Consider the following 27441-nt stretch of genomic DNA (forward strand, 5'->3'; position numbering starts at 1 on the left):
GCTTGTTACAGCTGATCTTCCAGCTCACTGATACTGTCTTCAGCTGTGGCCATTCTACTCTTGAGGGCACAGACTGAGTTTTTTATTTCATCTACGGAATCTTTTATTCGTGACATTTCTCTGTGTAACTTTCCAATTTCTGTTCTCATTTCTTCCTGGAATTTCTCAATTGTACGATCCATTGTTTCTTTTATGTCCTCCTTCAATTTACTGGATATCTGACTCACTGTTTCATTGAGTTCATTGATCATCTTCATTACTTCATATCTGATTTCTTTCTCAGAGAAGTCCCTTAGGTGAGTAGCACCTACTGAGGCTTCTAGACTCTTTTCATCATCCTCCCCACGTAGTTGGGATTTGCGTTGTTTTTTCATGTTGGTGTGGAGGTACGGTGACTAAGATGTTACTTGAGATTGCTGGGTGTGAGTAGATTACTTGTGGCAATAAGAGTGTCTGCAGGCCAAAAATCAGGTCCCGCCCACTTCTACAGAAGCCACTCCTACTTCTGAAGAGGCCACGCCCCCTATGGGTTCCTGGTGTGTTGGGGGAGGGGGGCGGGGTACAACCTGGGAAAGGAAAAAGACCCGCACCTAATTCATCACAGTTTTCAATGTGAGAACATAATGATGAGTCATAAGGTAAGGATAAATTATCCACATGATCTTTTTCTAAACTTAAAAGGTACTCAAAATATTCGGAAATAGTTTTTATTTAAAAAAATGAGTTGGCAATATCTCCCTTAAGACCTTCTTTTTTGGACTCTCTTCTATAACTGAATAGTATCTCAGTGAAATTTAGAATTCCCAGATGTGACTTTGTAGTTTTCTGAGGCTAGCAATTATGTCTTAGTTATGATTGAATTGCCTGGGCTTACAATAGTGAATATTTAGTAATTGTAAAATCAAATTTTGGGTTATATAGATAAACATCGTAGTTTGGAATTATTTTGCTAATATTGGATAAAGACATTTTAAAAAACAGTATTTTAATAGCATGCTTATTTTTTTCAGAAAAAATAATTATCAACATGCAAATTCAAACAATTTCGACATTCAAAACTGTTACTAATGTTGTCGGATATTTAAAGGGTCTGACATATCCAGGTAAGTGGGGTAAAATATTCATAGTCTACAATTCTTATAATCTAAAAACTGACATCTCTAATCAATACTTTATATAAAAGTAAAGTAAAGGCCCTCCCGTTGATCGTCGATTTGCTCGAGCGGGCCCAGTAACGTCTCCATTGGAGACTTGGTTGTTACTGTGTCTGGCATATCGAATACTCTCGGTAGCTTGCCGGGCTCTCCGAGAGGGGCGGAGGAATCGAACCTGGGTCGGCCTTGTTGGCCGCTTGTAAGGCGAACGCCCTACCGCTGTGCTACTTTATATAAAATATCTAAAAGAAATATTCTATTATAGATCAATTGCAATGTCCAGCATACTACTGTATATAACTAGTTTATTTCTTTGAGTTTACAACCTACTAAATAGCAGATCAGTAAGAACGAGGCACAAAGTCAGTCCTTATTAGCTTGCTTACCACAATGCTTCAAAAATAAATCATAATTAAAGACTATACTTTCAGGGAGGATTTCTAATGGTTTGTTACTAGAAAAGTTTTCTGATGTTGTAGAGCACTTGAAGGAGCACATGTAGAGGGACCAGAGCATTTTGTTTGTTTGTTTGTTTTGTTTTGTTTTTGCTTTTTGGGTCACAACCAGCGATGCTCAGGGGTTACTCCTGGTTCATGCACTCAGGAACTACTCCTGGCCATGCTCAGGGGACCATATGGGATGCTGGGGATCGAACCCGGGTGCAAGGCGAACACCCTACCCGCTGTGCTATCACTCCAGCCCCGGGACCAGAGCATTCTCTCCCGAGATGAAAACGGTGCTAGAAATTGCTCTTGCAACTAACTGCCTTTTACCATTGGTGATCATTCTTCTCTTCTGTAGGAAGAGGTAGAGGAAGAAAATGCAGTCCAAGTGGTTTTGTGAAAAAAATTTAAACATAAAAATGAATAAATCAGAATAAATAATAAAGGGTGTGAGGAAAAGAGAGAAATCAGCAATTATATTTGGAAAGGTAGTTTTTGTCTGATGAAATATAGCTACAACAAGCAATGTTTTCTTCTATTCTTTTAGTTCCTTCTCACATTACTTAGATTTTTAAAACTTTTTATCACGAAGATCTTTTTAAAAGGAAAATATTTTAGTTCCCAGATATAATAGATATAACAGTTATAATATTTTAGTTCCCAGATAAAACAGATATAACAGTTTTATATCTGTTTAAGAAATAAGTGTTTCTACCCAAATACAATTTATCAGTCTTAATGTACATCATATCTCTAACTTTCAGTTCACTACAATGGAGTGAATATATATACATGACTTGAGATTTGATAATAATCCCTTGGTCAAATACTAAATAATTGTATACCTTGTAAATTATGTTACATGGTACCAAAACTGAAAATAACTGACATATAAATTAAGACACTAGGAACAACACTACCAAGCACATTGTAAGGATTAATTATGAATTATTCTCCGAAGTACTTGTTATTTATACACTATAGAGCAGCAACAGTCTTTATTAGTCTTTATTATCATTTCTGCTGATTTTGTTGGAACGTTTGTTCATGCTCTCAATGGAGAATTATTCAACACACCCCATCTATGCTAACTCAGGATTTTGAGATAACGTTTTTTATTCCCCCAGCATTTTTTTCCTGCTCACTCTGACAAAATTCAGGAAAGGTATTCTGATTGTTTTATTTTTCTGATTCCTTTACAGTAGCAATGTTGTAAAACCCGAGTTTATAGCTTTTCTAAAAACAAGATATAAATGAATCTCCAAAATGTGACTGTTGCAATTCTTCCATTTCAACAACTTTCCGTCATAAAGATCTTTAACTGACACAATAAATATATTTCATATCAAAGCTGCACATGCAAGTTTTCATTGAAAGAACAAATTATTGAAAATTCAACTTAGGGTAAAGGATTTTTCCTTATCAAAAGTCTACTTTGAAAAGAACCAATTTTATTATCAATTATACAAAGAACATTTATCATTTTATTATATGTAACATATATTAATATTTTATCCATCAAAGAAACAAAATTGTGTCTTCTTATTCACATATTTTCTTTCTTAATGACTGAAAATCTGAAATCATAAATTGGTATTTAGTTTTTCAGATTAGTTTATCTGGAGTATAGACGAAAAGACAGGCCTCTCACACAAAGCCGAAAGATGAATGAATAAAATCTAGATTTTCAGCATTTGGAAATATGTATATGTAAACTGTGAATGAAATTTGATAAAATATAAATAAATCAAATGTGTTCTTGGTATGGGAAACTAAAGTAGCATCTGACAATGATTTTCCCAAACAACTCTATGCCATAATGAAGTGTTTAACAAGTACCTAATAGCACTATTAGTGCTTATTAGGTGTCCAGTATTGTGAGAGACTGACAGATAGTAGCTCACTGAAAATTCAAAGGAACAGAATCATGCGTGACTCTTATTTCTATTTTGTGCTTGAAGACATGAAGACATAACCCTGTATATTTTGTAACCAAATTGTGAGATGTTTAATAGAACAACAACGAAGAAATCCTTTAACCACGATGCTGGGGACTGGCCTGGCCCAGTCTTCTTTAAAGAGGACAGGCAGGAGAGAAGTTGGCGAGGGAGCAGCATGCCCTGGTGGCTAACCCCATCAGAGGGCCCAAGGAAGGATGCGACTAGATCACCTTGGCTGGGCTAGAAACCACGTTCCTGTCCCGCTTTGCTACAAAAAGCAGAGCGCTGCTGGCGTTAGCACCTGCAACATAGAACAGCAAACAGAATAACTTGTTCACTTTGTAACTTCTAGCTGTTTCATGGATTGTTTAATGCCTACCCTATTAACCCCTGAGCTTTGCAACAAAGTTACCATGTGTTTCGCACAACCCTCCCTTCCGATCTTTGTAGTTCTGATCCCCTCTCTGGGGAGGATGTTCCACTAGTTGCGAGGGTCCCTACAAGTGGCGCCCAGACTGGAGCCGAGGCAGCGGACGCCAGGGCCAGTCCCCAACACACGAGAGATTAAACTACTGAGTTACACAAATTTGTCTCTGTTCTGGCAATATTCACAGTCATCAAAATGAGGGAATATTCTAAAAAAACACTTTTTTAAAAAAAATTGTTTTATTTTTATTTTTATTAGTGGAACACCATGTGCTACAGTTGTAGACTTACAAATTTTTGTGCTTGGGTATCGATTATACAATTATCAAACACCCATCCCTCCATCAGTGCCCATTTCCCACCACCATGGCTCCCAGTATCCCTCCCCACCCCACCCCCATCCACCCATCCAACCCTGCCTCTGTGGCAGGACATTCCCTTTTGTTTTCTCTCTCCTTTTGGGTGCTGTGGTCTGCAAAAGAGGCATTGAGTGGCAATCATGCTCGGTCGATAATCTACTTTCAACATGCATCTCCCCTCCTGGTAGGATCCTCCAAACACCCTTTATTTGGTGCTCCCTTCTCTATCTGAGCTGCCCTTTCCCCTAGAATGCCCTGCTGGCCTCTAAGCCATGGAGTAATCCCCCTGGTACTGATCTTGGCTATTCTTGGGTAATAATCTCTCCTATTTTGTGAAAAAAAAAAAACACTTTTAATTGGCCCTTTTATTAACAGTGGATAACACCATGCATTGAGCATGCCACATTCCTTTGCTTGGGAGGGCTTCTCCTAGCATATCTAATATATTTTGTGTGATTTATTAAATAAAATTTGTGAAAATGTGTATAGTAGATAAATGACGTTTGGTGCTCCTTTTCAGATAGAGAAGGGTTAAAACTAAATTGAAACTGTACGTAATTCCCTAAATATTTCTTTTTTAGCAAAATTCATATGTGATTACCACTTTTTAAATATCTACCTCTGCCGAAAACTTCTCTCCAGAACGTATTCATAGCTCATTAATATTTACTGGGTATGCATACATTGTTTACAGGACATTTTCACGATGATTCTGAAAAAACTTTAGATAAGTGTTTCATTGTGGCATCTTTGTATACTTCATTAATTAATATGCATGTTACAAAAGACAGTAAGCTTTGCATTAATAATCAGGTTCAGCAGCTGCCCTTGCCTTGATATACTCAGACGTATGAATCAAGACTGGGCGAGAAATGTGAGTCTTAATTATTAGGGCCGTTTTGCATAATTATCGCTCAGTTGTGCAATAGGATTATGCAAATGCCATTAAATTTATTGTTAGGGGTTATATTTTGTGTTAATGGCTCTTGTTCCCTTCTATTTCTAGATCGGTATGTCATTGTCGGTAGCCACCATCACACCGCATACAGTCCCGATAGGCAAGAATGGGCCAGCAGTACTGCCATCATCACGGCTTTCATCAGGGCCTTGATGCTGAAGGTGAAGCAGGGATGGAGACCAGCCCGCACTATTGTTTTCTGCTCGTGGGGAGGAACGGACTTTGGAAATATCGGCTCGTATGAATGGGGAGAGGTAAATTCACCTTGATTACCATGTTCTCTCTACTCTCTCTCTTCCTCTATAGTCTCCCTTAATGCAAACAAAGCAAAGAACTAAAACGGTTGCATTCTTTTTGATATCAGACCTTTGGTCTCTGGCATATCATGATCGTGTTTGCCTGGTTTTTGGCTTCTCCTGGGACAGATTGATGACAGTCACTGATAGTACTACCCTATTTTTTTTTCTAAATTTCTGTCAATTTTCTAAAATTAAGAAATAGGGATGGGTACTTGATCATTGTATAACTGAAACCCAAGCACAAAAATTTGTAAGTCTATAACTGTACCTCATGGTGTCTCACTAATAAAAATAAAAAGTAAAATAAAAAATAAATAAAATTAAGAAATAATCTTACATGTGGAATATTTATTACTTTATACTATCTCAAGGATATAAAAACAGCCTAAATAGCCAACACATATGAATAGACAAAGACATTAGGGTATACTTACTTGGTGGAATAATATGCAGCCATAGAAAAGAAAAAATCTTGCAATTTTCTGAAACTTGGAGGTAACTAGTGGACACTATGTAAACTAAGATAAGTCAGAGCAAGATGGACAGATACTGGATCATCTCATACATCTGTTATGTATTAAAAAACAAAAGGGAATGGTTGATATTGAATGATGAAAAGCCTTGGCTTTTGAGCATAAAACTGAAGTTACCAAGTATTAGGAGGGGGGACAGGAAAGTAAAGGAAGGACTGGACTAGAAAGAACAAAAAGTCCAGTGCTTGGGTGTGTTGTCTAAATATTATACGATGTTTAAAATCTTTTCTCCTCATCTATGAATATACTGTACATTAGAATAAATGGTAAGAACTATGATAATAAGTGCTAACTACTCTAGCATTGCACCTAAGCTGTACAAAAGAGATCAGACTCAATATCTCTGGCACCCATAGGTCCCTACTCCTTCTCCACCTTCCTCTCTGTGCAGACACTTAAGTATCAATGAAGTGTATTCTTAGAGTACAGCCAGATAATTAACGTTTCAAGTATTCCCATGTTTTTATAGACCATCAAAGAATACATCAAAAAGTGAGAATAAGGGTTGGAGCAATAGCACAGCAGGTCGGGTGTTTGCCTTGCATGCATCTCACCCGGATTTGATTACCAGCATCCGATATGGTTCCCTGAGCACCGACCGCCAGGAGTGATTCCTGAGTGCAAAGCCAGGAGTAACCCTGAGCAATGCCAGGTGTGACCCAAAAATAAAAAAAAATAGAATTAAAAAAAAGTCTTAAAATGAGAATTAATTAAGATTCACACATTGCAAATTAGAATGCTCTTCCATATGTAATTTACTGGTGTTAATCTTCTTTAACTGTTCACAAGTACTAAATCAAATGAATTAATTTGCTTTTCTGAACAAAACTTAGTTTGTCAAATATCGGTATGGTAAAAGAATATGCAACAACGAACTCTTAAATTTAACTTTTAAATTTCTATTCCAACTTAACATCGTAAAGCAGTCTAATATAAAGTCAAAAAAGAAGTCATTCTGTAATGTGTATTTTTACCCAGGTTGAATTTAGTAGTTTAGGATGATTATTTATTAAAATTTTTTTTTCTTGAACTCAAGGAGGATGTAGCTCAGTGGTCTCGTGCCTTCCTTCCCCATGTGAGTCATGTGGGAGATTGATCTCGGACATTGTCCAGCATGGTCAAGTCTGATTCCTTGATGCTGTTCCATTTGGTTCTTGGCACTGCAGCAGGAGCACTCCCGAGTATACCTTAAACGAGTGTGCAAGCCCACAACAATGTGACCCCAGCATACTACATGCCAACCAAGTGTGCAAACTCCAGCCCACCACAAATGAGTACACAACTCTGGCACTGCACGGTTAAAAAAAAATAATATTCTTTTTTAAATGGCTTCATTTTTATTCTCACATCAGGTATTTTAAGAATGTTCCCTATATATTCTTCTGGAGTACTAGACATTCAATCTACTCTATCAAATAGATGTCCCTCATGTTGTAATGTCACAATTTGTGATAACTTTAAACAACTACATAAACATTGTCAAGCTCAGATCTCAAAGTAGATGTTTCTAATATTAATACTCCCTCTGTTTAATATTCTCGATGTCTGTACATGGAGAAGTTTATTGCTAAGGTCCTTAAATTTATTAGAGAACATCGAGTTTCATAGCCTGTAAATTGAATCTATTATGTATCTTTGCATGTATGTGAGCAATTATATTTCCAAATTAGTATTTTTGTGGTTAAATAAAATAAAAACATATTTTTAAGTTTTATTGGGTCTCTTGTACTGAGTCTCATACTGAGTCTCATGTGAATTTATATTTCTCAAGAGCAGATACAAAATGCAGTCTCTCAATATGGGAGTGCACAGAAAAACTATGTTAGAAAAGACTTTTAAAAAAAGTTATTAGGGAATAAGTTCCCATACATTAGGGAATTCCAAGTAGAATATGTATATATGTAAGAATATTTGGTAACTAATTATACTTTCAGTCACTTTCTGAATTCTATACTACATGAACAAAGATATATGAGTAATCAAGGAGTGAATAATGATAAATATTAATAGTGATTCATGAATAATACATAGTAGTTTGTCACTGACTTCATAAAATATACTACTGTAAATTACTATATTTCGAAGATTATTTCATTATAATTCAAGAAGCTTACTTTGTAACTGGTTGTGGAAAATTTTGGAAAAATTCATCGTGTTTTTATTTATCTACTCCTATCAAATTTATTCCTGCAGAGTTAAAAACATTTTATTTTAAACAGAAACTAATTATATCCTAAATATATTCCTTAGTTAAGGTGAGTGGGGAATTTTTTTGATATGTTATACTGTTATACTTATTTAAAATTAAAAAAGTTTAATTTTGTTTTCACCGGGACACTTTGAAACTCATTGTTGTAATTATAAAAATTAGGTGATAATGGTCAGTGAACTAAGGAATGGACATTTTAAGGCCCTGTAGACAGCTTAAGAGGAGAGAACATAGACCAAGAATCTAAGAAGTCGTCAGTTCAGTTTCTGACAGTACAAACTTTCCCAATGCACCAGCAGTAGTAGCCATAGCCCTCGGTGGGCCCCAGCAATACTTAGCCCAAATAATGTCACATCTTGACTTTAGTACCCAGTCATCATGCTCAAATCACTGCTAGCTATCAGTAGGAAAGAACCCCTCTTGATCCTGGAGTGCTGCTGGGTAGATATCTTCCCTACTGAAAGAGAGAGACAGAAAAGAGAACATAAAAAAAGAAATCTGTAACAGTAAGAGTGACTAGAGAATCGACTCAGGACTGACCAGAGCCTGGCAAGCTCCCTGTGGCATATTCAATATGCCAAAAACAGTAACAAAAAGTCTCACAATGGAGATGTTAATGGTGCCCACTAGAGCAAATCGATGAACAATGGGAGGACAGTGTTACAATGATACAGTGCTCCTGACCTTCATCATTGAGAAAATTATAGCATTTTTCAAAATAGGTTCTTTAAAAAATCCCATTTCTTACGTGAAGAATTATACTCTTGTAAGAGAGATGTGGTCGGTAAACAAAAGTCTCACTTCCATTCCTCTCTACCATATATATAATATGGTCTTGGGCTAGATACACTTTTCCAAGATTTGATTCCTTAAATGAGTGCTGTACAACCTCTGTTGTGCATTTCACTGGGAACTAAATGGATTGGTATATAGACAGTATCTCTGTGACAAAAAAATAAATAGAAACTGTTTCCATAGAGCTTTTATAGCAATAGACATTTTTTTAAAAAATGCTGCATTTAAAGCAGAATTTCTAATCTTTAAAGTTTATCGTTTCTGTTCACTTAAAATGCTTTTAATTTTAAATGCATTTTCCATATCTATTACAGATGGTATAGCTGAATTTTTAACATAAACGAGAATAAAATTATTAGTTTGCTAGATAACAGTCCCGGCAATCTTTATCTGATTGTGTTGGGTGAAGAACTATGGTACCTGGCAGAAATTAATACAATTTTAGGATTTTTCTATACAACTGCTGCCATGATAATTATCCTTTAAATGTTTGTGTAAAAGAAAAAAAGCAAACAAAAAAAACAGGGCTTGTTAATGGTATCTTATTATAGGTAGAGTGCTTTGGAGTTTTGGATGGATAGGATTTGGCAGAGAACCCCATAAAGTATTCCACTGAATCTCTGTGTGTGTGTGTGTGTGTGTGTGTGTGTGTGCACACAACATTATGCATCAGTCTATCAGGTTTTATTTAAACACAAATATATGACGCCTCATATATTGCTGAGACTAAAGATCTATTTTATGTCAAAAGTATTACACTTCAAAGGATAAAGTTGACTTGATTAATCACTGAAGTAGTTTACCTATGTATATTCTTGTATTCAATGGCTAAGAAATTAATTGCTCTTCCTAGAGTAAATATTTCATTTTTCATTTTAAAGCCAAATATTATATTAATCATGAAGAACACATTATCGTATAAACTCAATTTTTGTTTGAAACATGCTTTATGATATTTTATTTTGTTGTTTCTCCTGACAACGCTTATTTAAAATATGCATCTGAAATTTTATATGGACTATTAAAGAAAATAGCATTATGACTTTAAGTAGAAATTGTCTATTACTTATCATATAGGTGAGAGGGAATCATATATTATTTTAGCTATTAAGGTTAATTTTAATTTTTAATATTAATTTTAAATTTCAGAATTTCAAGATGGTTTTGCAAAAAAATGCTGTGGCTTACGTGAGTCTCCATAGTCCCGTAAGAGGCAACTCAAGTTTCTATTCTGTCTCTTCACCTTCTCTTCAGCAACTGGTAGCAGAGGTAAGACAAAAACTTGAGACACTTTTTATAAATCATTTATGCCGGCTTTTTTCTGTTATCATTAATTTATTTTCATATTCTTATTTAATATCTGCATGAATAAAATAGTTCTAAGGAATAATTCATTCCTATTTTAAAAGCGAAGTGCACTTTATTCATCCTACTTTCTAAAATTCTTTATTTGCTGTTATTATATATAGGAACATATCAGTGTAAGTATATGTGAGCGTACATAGTTTGAATTATGCACCTAAAGGGAACAAATGTAAAAATTTAAATTTAGGAGTAGAAATAATATTGTGGGTTAGAAACTTACCTTGCACACCCCATTCACCAGTGTTCTATCCCCGATTTCACACTTTTTTTGAGCATCACCACAATAATTTCTAAGCACAGAGTCAGGGGTAAGCCTTGAGTATAATGCTGGCTATTGCTCAGAAACAAAATAAACAAAAATAGTGCAAGTCCCTCTGAAATGAATCTATATAAATTTAATCTATATAAATTCTTAGCCAAGATTAATAAGTAAACTTGAACTATTTAGAAAACATTGTTTGAAAATAGATTCAGGCAAAATCGAAACATGTATTTTCTACCAAAAAAATTAAACCTAGAAAAAAAACGTGGTTTATGAAATCAAACAAGTGTTCTTTTTAAGTTTTATCCCTTTTAGCCTGTTTTAAATAATTGTGCGATTTTTCCATTTATTATTTGTTTTATATATATCTTTATTTACATTTTCCGTTTTGCATGTGTTTTATGAGTTACCCTGCATACGGATTATTACATGTTCTTAGAATGGAAATATTTCATGTATCTACTGGAGGTGGTTTTCTCTTAACCCCTACATATATACATATACACACAATGGCTTTTAGATTCCATAGTGTTTCTAGTAAGTGTTATGAGTACTGAAATGAAGATTGAGGAGGGTGGGGATAGGAAAGTGATAATAGCACTTTGGTTTAGCCATAAATCTTGATTGAAATGTAATGCAAACTAACATTTTATGACTTTCATAAAGTATTTTCTAGTTTAATAGTTTTCATTGACATTTCCATATGTAGTATAATAAAAAAGACATTATAAAAGATGAAATGGATAAATCTGTATATTTTAGATCAGCTAAGCTCCAGTATGCATGCACTAACTTACATTCAGATCTGTAAATGAATTCCTCTTGCTTTGTACTGCTTAGAATTCTCCAATTCACTTACCTGCTTGAAGTAAAAAAAAAACAAACATACAGAAAAAAAAACCCTCAAAGGAAGAAAGTCTGTAGCTGTTTCTCTTAGGAAATGGTAGATTCCTCCCTAGGGAAGTTACTTCTGAAAAAGTTTGTGGTCAGGAAAAAGAAAATATGCACTGAAACTTTCAGAAAGTGGAGAGACTTAATTTATAGCGGATGTCTTTTGCTTGTGTGTAGTAGCTTTGCTATTTTGACAACCTTAGAGTATATGTATTCATCGAAATTCAAGGTAATTGCAATAGCAAGCAATTAAAAACAAGTCTATAGAACATAGAAGTAGAAAGCTTATAGAGATATTTGAGAATAAAATGGCACTTAAAATGCAAAGTAGGAGGCCAGCGAAATAGAACAAAGGCTCTCAGCTGATCCTGCTTTTGTTCCTCAAGTCATATATAGTTCTGCAAGCACTGTTATAAGTGATCCCTGAGTAGAGAGTCAGAAGCAATCCTTGAGCACAGTTGAATGTGTCCCCAAACCCATAAAAGCACAGTAAAATGTAAAGTAGACAGTATGTTTAGCATGTGCAATAGCCCAAATTCTATCACTGGTACTTATGTCCTCCAAAGGATTTCTGAGTTATGACCAAATCGATTCTGAATGTATATCTCTAGAATGGCCTTGATGATCACCAAATACCACTAAGCAAAATACCTACACTAAATCTTGCCAGCATTAGGTCTCACCCCTACAAGAAAAAAAAACAACAGGAAATCAGTGATGGGGAGATAGTACAGGAGTTAAGGCACAGACTTTCCACATGGTTTACCCCAGTTGACAGCAGGGTTAGGCCTAGAGGCCCCTCCGCTTTGCTGTGTGATCCTGGAAGTTAGTTGACCACCAAGCTGGATCCTGGTATCCCAGATCCCAGGCCATGCCTTATCTCGGAGCTCTAGCATAAATGAGCTGGCCTGCATGACTAAGAATCTGTGAGAATGTCTCTTGTGCTTACAGAGCACTGCTTGGGAAACCTTTCTTCTCCTCTCCCTTTAAAAAAAATGAAGAAATGCCTCTGCACATCTTAGATAAGTGTAAAATATTTTAAAATATTCTTAAAATATGTTTTAAGTTTGACATGGTTTCCCATTAAGGAATACTGATGTGACAGGTCTGACTCTTCTTCATTTTAGAGAGGATATTTTATTATCTGTAGTTAAAATATTTACAAACAATGCTAAGATCAAATCTGATTCTACATTGAAAGAATGTGTCTTTCACTTGAGCTTGTAGGATGGATGTGTTCATTAGACAGTTAGTTAAAAAGAAGCAATAAATATGCAATTAAAAGCATAAGAATTAGTGATACATTCATTTCATCAATGCAGAAAAACACATGCAATCCTTAGCATTTAATTGCATAAAATTTAATAATGCCTTTTATTTATGTGAGAGATAAGTTCCTGAGCTATAATATAAATATTGAGGCATTTGACGAGCATGTGCTATGACTTCAGCCATAGTTTAAATACTGGCTCTATAACCTGTCAATGGACCCCTGAATACCACTGGGCATGGTCAAAATACATAAATAACAAAATAAATAGTTAATTCTATAGAGTCCAAACAACAGTAAAGTGTGTTAGGACATTTGTTTTGCAAGCAGCTGGCCGGGGTTATATTCCTTGCACCCTGAATGGTCCCCAGAAAATCATCAGTAGTGATTCCTGAGTCAACAGTACACCTTGGGTACTTCCAGAAATAAGTACCTATTGTTGTTCATTTGTGTGTGTGTGTGTGAGTGATTCTTGAGTTCTGAGCCAATAGTACACACTGACTACTTCCAGAAATATGCACCTAGGGTTGTACGTGTTTGTGTGTGTAAGATACTGTATATCATCAGTAATATTATTATTTTATTATTGGAATAATATATAAACTCTATTTAACTATTTAAAACATAAAGTTAAAAGACTAGGAAAAACTGAGCTCATAGTGATTTTTATGATTTTATTAAAGTAAAACCTTCCCAAGCACCACTATGATGCCCATTGTGGTCCCTGACACTGCATAGTGAAAGAAGCACTGATTAGGGCTCAGTTTCAACTGACAGCCTCAGTTGGCTGAATCTGGCTAGGAGTGACCAACACAGGTGACCTAACTATGTTTTGGAGATCCCAAAGCAAAAATTAGAATTAGTAACATTTAGAAGAAATACTTTCATTGTTTATTTTGAAAAAGATACTTAATTGTAACATATGTGTATATATATATACATATATATATATATATATATATATATTGCTTTTTGGGTCACACCCAGCGATGCTCAGGGGTTACTCCTGGCTCCTGAACTCAGGAATTACTCCTAGTGGTGCTTGGGGGACCATATGGGATGCTGGGAATCAAAACCGGGTCGGCCGCGTGCAAGGCAAGCGCCCTACCTGCTGTGCTATTGCTCCAGCCCCTAATTGTAATATTTTGACAGTATTTCACTTTACTTAAAAAGATACTTCTTTTCCAGTCTTCAATTTATTTTGTTTCATCAGTTTATTGAGATTGCATTACCACTTAAAAATTACAGATATTACATAATCCATCTCATGTAAGACGTACAAAACAAAAGATAAATTCAAAAATAATTTTACTACATAAAAATGCTTTCTAGGTAGTAAACATGAAATATATATTATGATTAAGGAATGAAGAATATTAGACACTTTTAAATAGTAGTGTACAGATGTTAAAAGATCTTGCTAAGATCTTTTACGTGCTGAACTAAGATATATCAGATAGAATTTTTAATGAATTCATATAGTAATGCATTAACTGAAAAAATGGACATTTATAGGACTTGCATATATATTATATATATAAGGTATTTCAGGTATCAACTTTGGCTTAAAATGATATGTGACAATTTTCTTAGAAAACATGCCAATTCGAAATCTATTAAGAGGGTATTATAAAGGATGCTAATAATTATTAGCTTCTCTTTAATCAGTTTATAAAACTGTGATAGGATATTCCCTTTAGATAAGTTTGACTGATTAATAAATGATGTATAATTTCAATGAACTGAAAAACTCTTCTGAAGTGTAAAGTTTGGTTAAATTTGAGATATAAATACCATTTCTATGTAGCCATACAGTATATCATCTAAAAATTTCCTCTTGACCTTTCGCATTTAATTGTCTGTCTTCATCCATCGTTCATGGCATACATGGATCTGATTTTCACTTTATTTATCTGTCTTTTATAGTATTCCAAAAAGTAGAAATGATGTATTCAACATACAGTCTTTTGACTATACCTTCTTTTTTTAAGAATTTCTAATATAAGATAGTATAAGATAGTATAATATAAATAATATAATATAGTATAAGAATTTACTATACTATAGTATAGTATAAGAATTTCTAATAATCGCCCACATGTGCTACACATGTTCATCATTGTACATCTTCCTAATCACTAAGAAAAAAAATCAATGATCCTTTTGGTCTGAGACCAGAGCAGTACTCTTAGTGCTCCCCTCCTGTGTTTGATCCTCTGACTTTGATTTTGAAATGAAAATAAATTAAGCCATCAACATTAGGAAAAGATGTTATTTTCTAGTTATCCACTAGATTTGAAAAGAAATCATCCTGAGTGGAGAAACTAGAATCATTTGAAGTTTCCTAAATGTTTTATGAATCTAAATCTACTATGGTTATTACGTTTTTCTTAGGTTTCATGAAATAGTACCTTAAACATTTTCCAGAGGAAAGTAAAAGGATGACAGTTACTAAAGCAGTGTCATAAGAATGCAAGCATACATTAAGCTACTCTCTTTTTAGTTTTATTTGGAAATGTTTTATTATAACTTGAAAATAATCTCAGAAGTGACCATAGTTTCTAAAACTGTGACAGAGGTTAACATGTTAGTTTGTCTTCTGATAGCAACGATAAAATATCAATTGCCCTCTGAATGGTGAAGAACAAAAAACCTGTTGTTTTTTGTTTGTTTATTTTTTAAAGTTGATTTTCTCAGTGCTTTGTTTGGTTTGGGTTCAGTGCTCAGGCCTTCCTCCTGGCTCTGTTCTCAAGACTCATTCCAGGTTTCATATGGAGTGCCAGAAACCAAACCAGGTGCAGACCAAACCCTTTAACCCCTGTACTATGTCTCCCATCCCCAAAATTAACTTTTTAGCTAAACACCGTTCATGGATATAGTACTGTAAGAAATTTAGAAATGCCTTTTCTAATATTTCACTCCCGGGGTTGGTTATTTAGATTTAGGTGAGTTGTGTTTGCTTTACCAGTGATTATTGTTGTTGTGGGGCTGGAGCGGTAGCAGAACAGGTAGGGCACTTGCCTTGCATGCGGAGGACATGGCCAACTCGGGTTCGATTCCTCCACCCCTCTCGGAGAGCCCCCACAAGCTACCAAGAGTATCTCGCCTGCATGGTAAAGCCTGGCAAGCTACCTGTGACATATATGATATGCCAAAAACAGTAACAACAAGTATCACAATGGAGATGTTGCTGGGCCCCCTCAAGCAAATTGATGAACAATGGGAGGACAGTGACAGTGACAGATTTTCCAAAGAATGTTACAGAGTCAATGTACAAATTATATGGCCATGAAAATGGGGAATTCCTAGACATTCTATGTATCACCAATATTTGATATCATCATTACCATGGCATATAGCAGTTTTTCTTTAATTTATCAGATAATCAGTGCTACCGATCACCCCACAGATATTTATGTATATGTCCACTCAGTTATTTCTGTCTATATAAGCATTTTTCCTGTAATTAAAAACATCCTGTTTTGTTCTTTTGGGAGGGGAAGATGACTCAAAGGGCCTGGACACATGTTTCACATGTGAGAGTCTCGAGTTTAATCCATGGCACTAGTTGGTTCTGCAAACATTGCACAAAAGTGATCGCAGGGACCACCACAGGGGATCAAAGGGTTTTGTTCTTTTTCTATTATTTTTATTGCTGTTCCTACATATTCTAGAGGCAAGTCTCTTACTGGTTACTTCTCATTAAGTTAAATTTTCTCTCTTATGTTTAACTCCCATGTTTGTGGTTAACCTGGGCTTGATCCTTTGTACTACTTACGGTCCCATAAGCACAGCCAGGAGTTACACTGAACATAGGGAAGGAGTAAGCCCTGAGTGTCACTGAATATGGCCCCAAACAAGCAAACAGTAAATATTTACTTTTCCATTAATTCATTTACAAACATTTAAGTGATTGTTATATAATACTTTTCACTCTCCTGAGTTCTGGAATGTCTTTCTTCTCTAAAAAGGTATCACTGTATCACTGTATAACATCCCATTGTTTATCGATTCACTCGAGCAGATACCTCCATTCGCCACAGCCCTGAGATTTTAACAGCCTCCCCCTACTCTGTTTTTCCCAACGCTGCCATATTGGAGGTTCTTTCAGGGTCAGGGGAATGAGACCTGTTGTTACTGTTTTTAGTATATCGAATACACCACGGGGAGCTTGCCAGGCTCTGCCATGCGGGCAGGATACTCTCAGTAGCTTGCCAGGCTCTCCGAGAGGCATCCCTAAAGAGGTTATAATTAAAACTCATCTGCTTTCTTTAGAAAAAGAAATATTTTTGGAAAAAATCAAAATTTAAATGTATGGTAAAAATATGTATAAAACATAATTTCCTTCATTAAACTAAGTTATAAATTAAAAATAAGAATTATTCTCCTTGTAATTAATTTTCTTAAATGTTTATTTGATATTTTTGTATTTTTGGGGAGTCACACCCAATGTGCTAAGAGAATCATTCCTGGCAGTACTCAGGGGACCATGGGGTGTGAGGGTTTGAACCTGGATCAGCCATATCTAAGACAAATGCCTGAATCCTCAACTCCTGCACTTAATTGCCCCATATCATTATTTCAAAACTAAGAACTATCACGGATAATCTCTCTCTCTCTCTCTCTCTCTCTCTCTCTCTCTCTCTCTCTCTCTCTCTCTCGCTCTCTCTCTCTCTCTCATTTCCCAACACCAACTTCTGTAATTCTTCCCTAAGAGATACTGATGTTTTGCCTAATAAAAAAACAAAGAATTTAATTATCTATACATTAGACTTTTATTTCTAAGACTCAGGTAAATAATTATGAAATTTCTAAGAGGTTTATCAGGAGGGAACCTTGAAACATTTGTACCCATGAACCTAGTCAGTTTAGCTTTATTCTATCTAGCTTTCTTCCAGTTAGTCTTGCAGGAAATAGAAAATCCAGTTGAATCCAATGGTATCACTATTATAAAATTATCCACAAGATGAAGTGATCTTTTTTTTGAATCTTAAAAGCTATTTGTTTCATAGGTCTTTTTGTTTGTTTGTTTTTGTTTTGTTTCCTTGGTCCTCCCAAGCAGTGTTGAGGAGACTTGAGGCCATTCACAGTGATACTCAGCCAACAGAGCCAGATGGGTTGATACCGAGGTTCATAGTTTTCTGGGCTCTGCAGTGTGGGAACCACTTGGGCCACACACGTTAGTGTCTGGAATCTCCAGGGTTGCACCTAATAGTGCTCAGAGATTGCAGGGTGGGGGTGGGAGGGGGGTCTACAGGGTCCTAGGCATGAAAGCGTGCATGCCTATCCCTTCCGTGACTCTGGGTGCTTTTAAGTCATTTGGTTTTATTTTAGATTTAGGGCCATACCCAGTAATGCCCAGGGCATACTTCCTGGATCTTGTTCAAGGAACATTCCTCTTGGAGCTCAGGGCCATACTGTGATGCCAGGGACCAAACCTGAGTTATGGACGTGTGTTAGGTGCTGGACTATCTGTCTGAACCCAAATGATTTTTTAAAGACATAAATTCCAAGAACTTCCCACCAGAAATTACAATATATATATATATATATATATGTATATATATATATATATATATATATATTACAAACTAGTTATCAATCCTGGACCACACTAAAGTATAACTTTGTAGTGGGTGTCCGAGTCTGCTCCTAGTGTTGTGACATAAAAATATTTATAAAATATCCAAGTGTGTATGACATTCCTTTTAGGTATAGCATGTAATGCACCTCTTCTCCGGAAACTTATGATCCTACCATGAACAGAAAGATATGCCTAAATAGCTAAAATAGAGGTGTGAATCTGATGTTTCCCGAGAGTCACAGAAAATGAATAATGTGATTATTTTAATTCAGAAATATGCATTATGAATATTGTCAAAAACGTGTGAATATACTCAGAAATCTTAAGAAATTTAGCCATCTGTCTTTTCCAAAGTGAAAGACTTCGACCACGTAAACAGACTCTTACTTTGCTTTCAATGCCTCATTCCAAAGGCACCTTTTCCTTGCTGGGAGTAAGTGCATGTCTGCTCCTTTTCTATAGGGCATTAAAATTAAATCATGTCATCAAAGTAGAGAGAGTGTTAAGTGGAAATCATCTGCCTCACAAGCGGGGATGGGAGAATATTGGGGTTCTTGATGGTGGAAAATATGCACTGGTGAAGGGATGGGTGTTTGATCTTTGTATGACTGAGACTTAAAACTGAAAGCTTTGTAACTGTTCTCATGGTGATTCAATAGATAAGTAATAACAACAACAACAATAAATAAAAAAGAAAGAAAGAAAATTAAATCATGTAGACATTTAGTTGCCCAATGGAAAAGATTCAAATGTTTAGAATCTTTTGAGTTACTAGGAGCCTGCCTTTAAAATAATAGTTATTCAAGAACATATTTCTCTTGGTTTCATGAATACTATATACTTTGGAATTAAAGTTAAAAATCTCACCGGTGGAGGGATGGGTACTTGATCATTGTATAACTGAAACCCAAGCATAAAATTTTATAAGTTTATAACTGTACCTGATGGTGTTTCACTAATAAAAAAAATAAATAAAGTTAAAAATCATCCTTACTTCAGGGTCGGAGCGGTAGTACAGTGGATAGGGTTCTTACCTTGCTCGCAGCTGACCCAGTTTGATCCCTGGATATCCCATACGACTCTCTGAGCCCCTCAAGGATTGGTCCCTGAGCTCAGAGCCAGCAGTCAGCTTTGAGTAGAGCCCAGCATGGTCCAAGACAAACAAAAATGAAGTCTTCTATTCTTTAGGATGTTATCACAGTATACCAGATTAGATGGTTTAAAGAAAAGAGATTTATGTCCTCACAGCTCTAGATGACAGAATTCCAGAGTAAGGTGGGCGTAGGCTAAATAGTTAAGGTCTCTCCGCCGGATGTTCAGATTATTCCATTCTCACTGTAGACTGCAAGTTCTTTGGCTCTGTACTCATTCCTGGTCTTACTTCTTCTCCTAAAGTGCTAGTCCCATTGGATTAGAGTCACATACTTAGCATCATTTTCTTTTTAGATATTTTTTCAATGTATCTTTTTAAAAATTTTTATTAGTGAGACATCATGAGGTATAGTTGTAGACTTACAAATTTTTTGTGCTTGGGTTTCAATTATACAGTGATCTGAATACAGTCACATTGACAACTGGATTTTAGCCTAGTAAAAAAAATTTTTGGCTTTTTCGGTCACACATGGCAATGCTCAGGGGCTACTCATGGCTCCGAACTCAGGATTTACTCCTGGCGGTGCTCAGGGACCATATGGAAGGCTGGAGATCTATTGAATGCAAGTTGATTTTGTACGAGGAAAAAGACGCCTTACCCATGGTACTATCGCTCTGGTCCCTAACCTAGTAATTTTGGTAAGCTGCAGTTTAGTCTATAATACTGACCAAAATTTAGAGTATACTATTGCAGGTATGGTGGGAGAAAAAAAGAAAAGCTGTTTGATTTCTATGTTGGTGAAAACTTTTACTTAGAATCACTGTATCACTGTATCACTGTCATCCCATTATTCATGGATTTGCTTGCGAAGGCACCAGTAACATCTCCATTCCTCCCAGCCCTGAGATTTCAACAGCCTCCCCTCTCATCCTTCCCAACTCGTTGGAGGCTCTTTTGGAGTCAGGGGAATGAGACCTGTTATTGTTACTGTTTGGGGCATATCAAATATGCCACGGGGAGTTTGCCAGGCTCTGCCATGCTGGAGGGGTACTTTCGGTAGCTTGCCGGGATCTCCGAGAGGGTTGGAGAATGTATATGAGAGAATACAAGCGAATATGTTAAAAGCAAACACATGTGTGCTGCTTTAGGTACATCAGTGGGCTAGACTACAAGGGGTCACGTAGCCGCTTCTGGGAGCTTTGTTTTATAGTCTCTGGATCTTGGCCATTGATGGGATTTCATGGAACAGGGGGCAGTTTGTGGGTGTGGCTGCCAAGCTACTGGAAAATGGTGCATTGGGTGGAGGAGGCCCAGTCGTGATCTGAGCAGGCTTGGAGATCTCAGCCCTGGGTGCCGCACACCTGGGTTCCTTTGCCAGTTCCTTCATGTGTAAGGCTCATCCAAGCAGTGGAGAGTGGCTTTGAGCATCGCTGTGACTGGGTTCTGAGGGCTCTGCTTGAGGCCGGGAGAGAAACTCAACCCACCCACCTCTGAGGTGTGCCAGTGAAGACGGTCTGGCATAGGGGCAGAAGAAGATTATTTTTTTGGGGGGGTGGTCACACCCAGCAATGCACAGGGGTTACTCATGGCTCTGCACTCAGGAATTACTCCTGGTGGTGCTCAAGGGACCATCTGGGATGCTGGGAATCGAACCCGGGTCAGCCATGTGCAAAGCAAACACCCTACATGCTGGACTATTGCTCCAGCCCCCAGGGGGCAGGAGAATCTGCGTCCTTAGAATACTGAAACAAATTTGATTTCGATACTTACTTGGTATTAAATATAAAAGTCAAATGAATTTTGAAACTTTCTTATACTGGACGAGTCTATCATGTGCATGACAGTTTATGTTGGCTTGCTTTTTCTTTTATTTAGTTTTATCAGAAGAAAAGCTCTCTGTTTTTTCTTTTTCACTATGAATTCCAAATTTTTACAGTAGCTTCTACTTAATTGATCTTCCTTTGTGCCATTTATTCTACTAGAAGTTAACTGAAGTCAACATAAAGACTAATATACTTACTGGTTTAAAACCCTTTCTTACACTAATTTACCACTTCAATAAAGTTTCACATTTAAAATTGTGATTCTATTGGCAGGTTTATCTACATCGTAGGTTTACAAGGCTTTGCTTTGTGTGAAAACCAAGCAATTCTTCCACTTTATTACTGTTTTACAAGGTTTTCCGTTCAGTATACACTGGCAATTTGTAAATTTATTTTATCTAAATCTAGATAATGTGGGAAGTCTTTGTGATATTCTGGCCTAAACCCTGAATTTAAGATAACTGTCTTGAATATTTATAATAAATAGCCAACCAGCAGCATAAACAATTGAGATATCAATACATTAAAATTGAATTCATTCATGCAATCAAAATTAATGTCATGTTTTAAAAATGATTTTGGCTGAGTTACTTTTAATTTGTTGCTTTTGAATTGATACATCGATGTCAACTTTCATAGTACTCAACAGCATGGCCATTTTCTCAGGCGAAATACATACCATTGTTGCTGGCAAGTTAGAAAAATAGCCAGACTTACACAGCATCATAAATGTGATGCTATGATATCATTCCATGTTCCCCACCTCACCCTAAATATATTGCGTCAAATACCTACCACTAAGATCAACAGTTAATCACCTATAGAGCCCCTATAGAGCAACTTTTGTCATTAAGTCTAACAAAAGTTAAGTTAGACTTAATGATGCTTTAGGTACAATTTTTTAAGGAATAAAATTTTATTACATGAATTTATACATGTATTCATACTTTAAAGGAATTATCTTTTAAACTTTTGGTTCTTGAAAACTTTAGTTGTCACTGACATGTGCTTACCGGTCATATCACTTTGATGCAATGAGATTCTTATTTATTTGTTGTAATTGCCCCACCGTGCCCCATCTTTCTTTCTCATTGTTATTTCAATTAAACAATTTTTTATTTGATATTTCAGTATCAAAGTATTTCAGTTGATATTTTTGTTTGAGTGACTTATTTATCTCATCAGTAAAATAATTTGCTTTACATCCTAAAAAAGCAAAGCAGTTTTAAAAAGCAATTATATACCCCTTCAAATTGTAAATTAGTGTTTATTGTCTTCATGCTGATATTTTACTATGTAAGTTCTTCAAATTATTTTTATTGTTAATATATAATTTTTAAAATTCAATGAGAAAGTAATACAAAATTAAAAATCTAAATGATCTGTTGGTAAAATGATTTACTGAAATAAAAAGGAAATAAAGAAGAAGAGGAGGAGGAGGAGGAGGAGGAGGAGGATAAACCTTGCTTTTGAGAATCATTTCTTTATATTTATTATAGAAGATATACTATGGAAAACCCTCAATATGTTGACATACATGGCAAATTTCCTAATTTCCATAGAATATATGGTCTTTCCTTAACGTTGATTTATTTTGAAAACTTTCAACAAGCTCCTTAAAATTCACCAGAGAAATGCTCCTCATAACAAGGTATATATGCTCCTAAAAATTGGAATTTTTGACAGAAAATTCAATATATTCACTTCCTTACTTTGCAAATAAATTTCTTTAACGATAGTTTTTCAAAACACACCCCTCTATATTTTACTGATAAAATTTGAAATCATAGATGATTTCTTCTCTTTGATCTGGACCATCACCTCTAAATTTGTAGCCTTAAGTGTTCTGTAATTGCATTCTTAACACTTCACAATTACTAGAGTATATATATTTGTGTGTATATATATATATGTGTGTGTATGCATATATAGTAATATATATTACAAAATTGCAATTTTTAGACCAGAATGAATTAAGTAGTAAAAGAAATTCAGTTAAGTCAGCCTTAAAATGTTCTGCTGTTGTCTATGATAGCAATTTTATGTATGTCTTCAAGGAGTCATTTATGTTTGCACTGAGGATGAACTATGAAAAAAGAGATTAATCATATAGTGTTCAAACTCACGGGTATTGTGAAGGGCAAATTTAAGTGGATTTTAAGTAGCTCCTACAAAAATAATCTGTATTCATATAATAATGCACAGTGAAGTCTTCTTTTTACTTTAGTTGTGTTTATTTACATTTTTACATTGTTAATGTGTAAGATAGTCTACATTTGGTTTCCTAATTCTGCTGGTTTCAAGATTGCTATTACATTTAATATTTACCTGTATTGTGCTTTAGAGATTATGACTCTAAATTTATAAGCCATGTACATTATTAGTGAATATGAAATGCTATAAAATTGTAGGTCCAGTGTTAATTTTTACAACTGGTTTTTGAGGCAGTATAACACCATAACCATGCTGGATAGCTTTGGATATTTTTTTGTAGACATGATCACATCCCAAAGCAGCTCCGACTCATTTGTCTGTGGGAGTCATTAGTAACTATGGAAGGAATTAAAGGTGCAGAAACATTTATTCAGATATAGTTTTGAAATAAAAATAAACCTAGGAAGTATTATTAAAAAATTATTTTTGAACCTAGGCATGGAAACTCATACCGTTTTCCACTGTACCCTTTTTCAAATAAAATAGAATTTTGTTTTAAATTTTAGTGACTGAATAAGGAATATATAGGTATATAGGTATAAATCGTATTTTATATAGGTCAGTTGTATTTAAAATTAGATAAATTGTATTTTATTGTATATTAGGGAATCAACGGAATAGTGAAAAATAAAGTTTAACATATTTGAAATAATAATATTTAGTATTTAGTTATACATAAAAAAAATAAGATATTGAACATTTCAAAATTAGGCCACATGCTCAAAATAGCTGAAGATCACACAAGTGATTGACATTTGGGGGAAGGGAGAGATTTGGTGTTTGAGCCTACCCAAAATTGCTCAGGTGTAGTTCAGGTTTCTGTGCTCAGGAGTAATCCCTGGTGTGGCTCAGAGGACCTGACGCAGTGTTTGGGATAGAAGCGGGGTCAGCATCATTCAAGATTAAAATAGAATACCCCTGTTCTGTCTCTCTAGCCCTCTCGTAACTTTATCAATTTCTCCTAGAAATTGGAGTTTAGATAAAAAAAATAATGCACATTACAAAGAATTCTGTAAGAACTCATATAACTCATTTTTATTTATTATGCACTTGAGAAAAATTTAAACTATGTATAAACTAAAATAAAAACATAATTAATCATTTAGTTTTTCAGAGAAAACCAGTAAACAGTGTTTTGTGTGTAATGCTAACCAAAAGGGAACTGTGTTTCTGTATGCATTTTTCACCCTCATATATTATAAATCATATATTATAAATAATATAATTTTAAAAATGTTTATTATAATGTCACTGGACCGTGAGTTAATATGGATGAACGTATAAAAGTATTCATTGTAATATACATTTTGGTAGGTTTATTTTTTTCAAACTAGACTAATTTAATTAATGCACATTGTTCCCTTGCTTGAAAATATTGCCAGATGGTAACCGATTCTTCTTCATCATATAAAGAGCTTTAGCTTATTTATTTTTTGAGAAAAGCAATGCACTGTGTGCAATACCAATGTGTGTATGTACTAGTGTGTGTTTGGGGGAGGGGGGTTGTGTGGTATAAACGGGGAATAACTACTACAAAACATAGAAAGGTCTTCAAGAACCCTCTCTGGGGGTTTCATGCATGACTAGCGGAATAGCACACTAGAAACCTTCCAAGGTTATTCCTCCACTTCATGCTCAGGGATTTTGAGGATTGAGAAGACACTGCTCCAGAGTAGGAGAAATAGTTGATCAGGCAGGCCTTTGCCTGCACAATGCAGACTGGGACTCTATCTTCAGTACAAGAAATGCTCCCCTGAACACTGTCCTGAGTAATCGCTAAGCAGAGAACAGAAACAATCCCTGAGCAGTCCCAGGCCTGGTCCCAAAACAAGACAAAAAACTACCACCACAGTTAATTGACTCAAGGTCCAAATCATGTTAGCCAAAAACATAGAGAAATTTGCGACACAAACTGCATATTGAAATCCACAGGTTGGGAATCACACCTCCTTCGATATTCATATCGTGGCAGCAAACACCCTAGTGACGAAGGTATCAGAACAGCCACAAAATAAACTGTCTTATTTTTAGTTTACCTAATCCCATGAAGGTGTTTCATACCTGGCAGCAATAAATCCTTTTGCAATTATAAAATAATCTTTAGCATTTCAGTCTCTAGTTACACAGTCATTTTGTTGCAATATTTTGCATTTTTTAAAGGAAATAAAAAAGAACAGAATTTCTGGGTCAAACTAATATTATTATTATATATCCCAAGAGCATATAAAAGGCTTATTTATATACAATTTGTGCTATGTATATTTTATATCTTTTTCCATCCTACTTCCAACTATGCAAACAAACATGATAGTAACTTATTGATAATTATTTTAGATTTTAAAATGCCAGATTGTGGGGCTGGAGTGATAGCACAGCGAGTAGGGCATTTGCCTTGCAGGTGGCTGACCTGGGTTCGATTCCCAGCATCCCATACGGTCCCCTGAATACCGCCAGGAGGAACTCCTGAGTGCAGAGCCAGGAGTAACCCCTGTGCATCGCCAGGTGTGACCCAAAAAGCAAAAAAAAAAAAAAAATGCCAGATTGTATGAGAAGATACAGTTCTTGAAAGACTATGGTAATAATTGTTCAAAAAAGAGCAATTCCTAAACCATAGTGATATTTGATTGAGCAATTCTCTGGTTGAAAGATGTCAGAGATTTTAAGCCCTCAACTTTTCTTCAGAACTTTATTCAACATCACTCCCTAAGTGAGAATTTCTGGGACCTGGGACCTATATGTCATCTATGAAACACCATCATTCTATCTCATGTGTCCTATATAGCTTTCTCTTTATTTAAAATCAGGATTTGCATTGCATTACATTTTAAAGAAAATAGTCTCCTTCCCCACAGTATCATGTAACCTAAGGAAGAAGGATTTGGACGCCTTAGTTCATTACTATATTCCCAATATCAAACATAAGCAAAATCAACTATTTCTTGAATAAATAAATAATGGGCAATGTTACTTTCATTATATGTTTAGTGTGATCTGAAATTAAACTGCATTTAGTCCTCTACCATTTGGGTTCATGTCCCTGGAGAAAAGGTTGCAGAGCATTTTTGCACTCACCATAAACAATAAGAACAAATGAGACAGGTTACAGAATTATAAAAGTGTTTCAGGACCTGAGGATGAAAATAAATCTACATATACTAAAGAAGCACTGCACCATTGTATCACTGTCATCCTGTTGTTTATCGATGTACTTGAGCGGGAGCCTGTAATGTCTCCATTCGTCCCATCCCTGAGATTTTAGCAGCCTCTCCTGATTCGTCTTTCCCAACAGGATTGGAAGTTCTTTCTGGGTCCGGGAAATGAGACCCATTATTGTTACTGTTTTTGGTAAATTGAATACACCACGGGGAGCTTGTCAGGCTCTGTTGTGTGGGTGGGATACTCTCGGTAGCTTTCCAGTCTCTGAAAGTTTAGTATATAAATATAGATAGAGATATAGATATTTCCCTCTATGATTTGTTGCCTACGGTCTGAACGCCATAAATCATGGTGTAGTAATTATGGAAAATGGGGAGAGAGTGTCTTATGATGTGTCCAGGAATATGTTCACTCGTATTTGAGGCTCGGCCTGAACATGTGGAAAGCAGTTGGAGCGTGGTGGCAGTTGGGTAGTGGAGGTTGGCTGACGACTAAAGAATAAAAAGTAAAAATCTGCCTAGGAAATAGAGAATTAGAAAGGACTCAATTCATGGCAGAAACATAGGATGAGAAAGTATTTTACAAAGATGAAAGTGAGGAGAATTCCACACAGCTTCTTCCAAACTTTTAACAGGCCTCTTGGGTTGACAAGACGCAATAGAAGCCC

The 27441-nt window shown here is 35.6% G+C and overlaps 1 protein-coding gene and 1 pseudogene across 2 annotated transcripts in view; both read left to right on the top strand.

Annotated features, from left to right (window-relative positions):
* The window catches only part of NAALADL2 (N-acetylated alpha-linked acidic dipeptidase like 2), a 1034250-nt gene that overhangs the window by 663553 nt on the left and 343256 nt on the right, over positions 1-27441 (top strand). For both annotated transcript variants that reach the window (XM_056110705.1, XM_056110706.1), the window contains exons 7-9: positions 1011-1103; positions 5329-5534; positions 10266-10385. In XM_056110705.1, coding sequence (XP_055966680.1) covers positions 1011-1103; positions 5329-5534; positions 10266-10385 — 419 coding nt within the window. The remainder of the gene's footprint in view (positions 1-1010; positions 1104-5328; positions 5535-10265; positions 10386-27441) is intronic.
* LOC130020216 (uncharacterized) lies at positions 1811-1990 on the top strand (annotated as a pseudogene).

The sequence above is a fragment of the Sorex fumeus genome, unplaced genomic scaffold, assembly GCF_029834395.1.
Source record: "Sorex fumeus unplaced genomic scaffold, SorFum_2.1 ptg000010l, whole genome shotgun sequence".
Taxonomy (NCBI): domain Eukaryota; kingdom Metazoa; phylum Chordata; class Mammalia; order Eulipotyphla; family Soricidae; genus Sorex; species Sorex fumeus.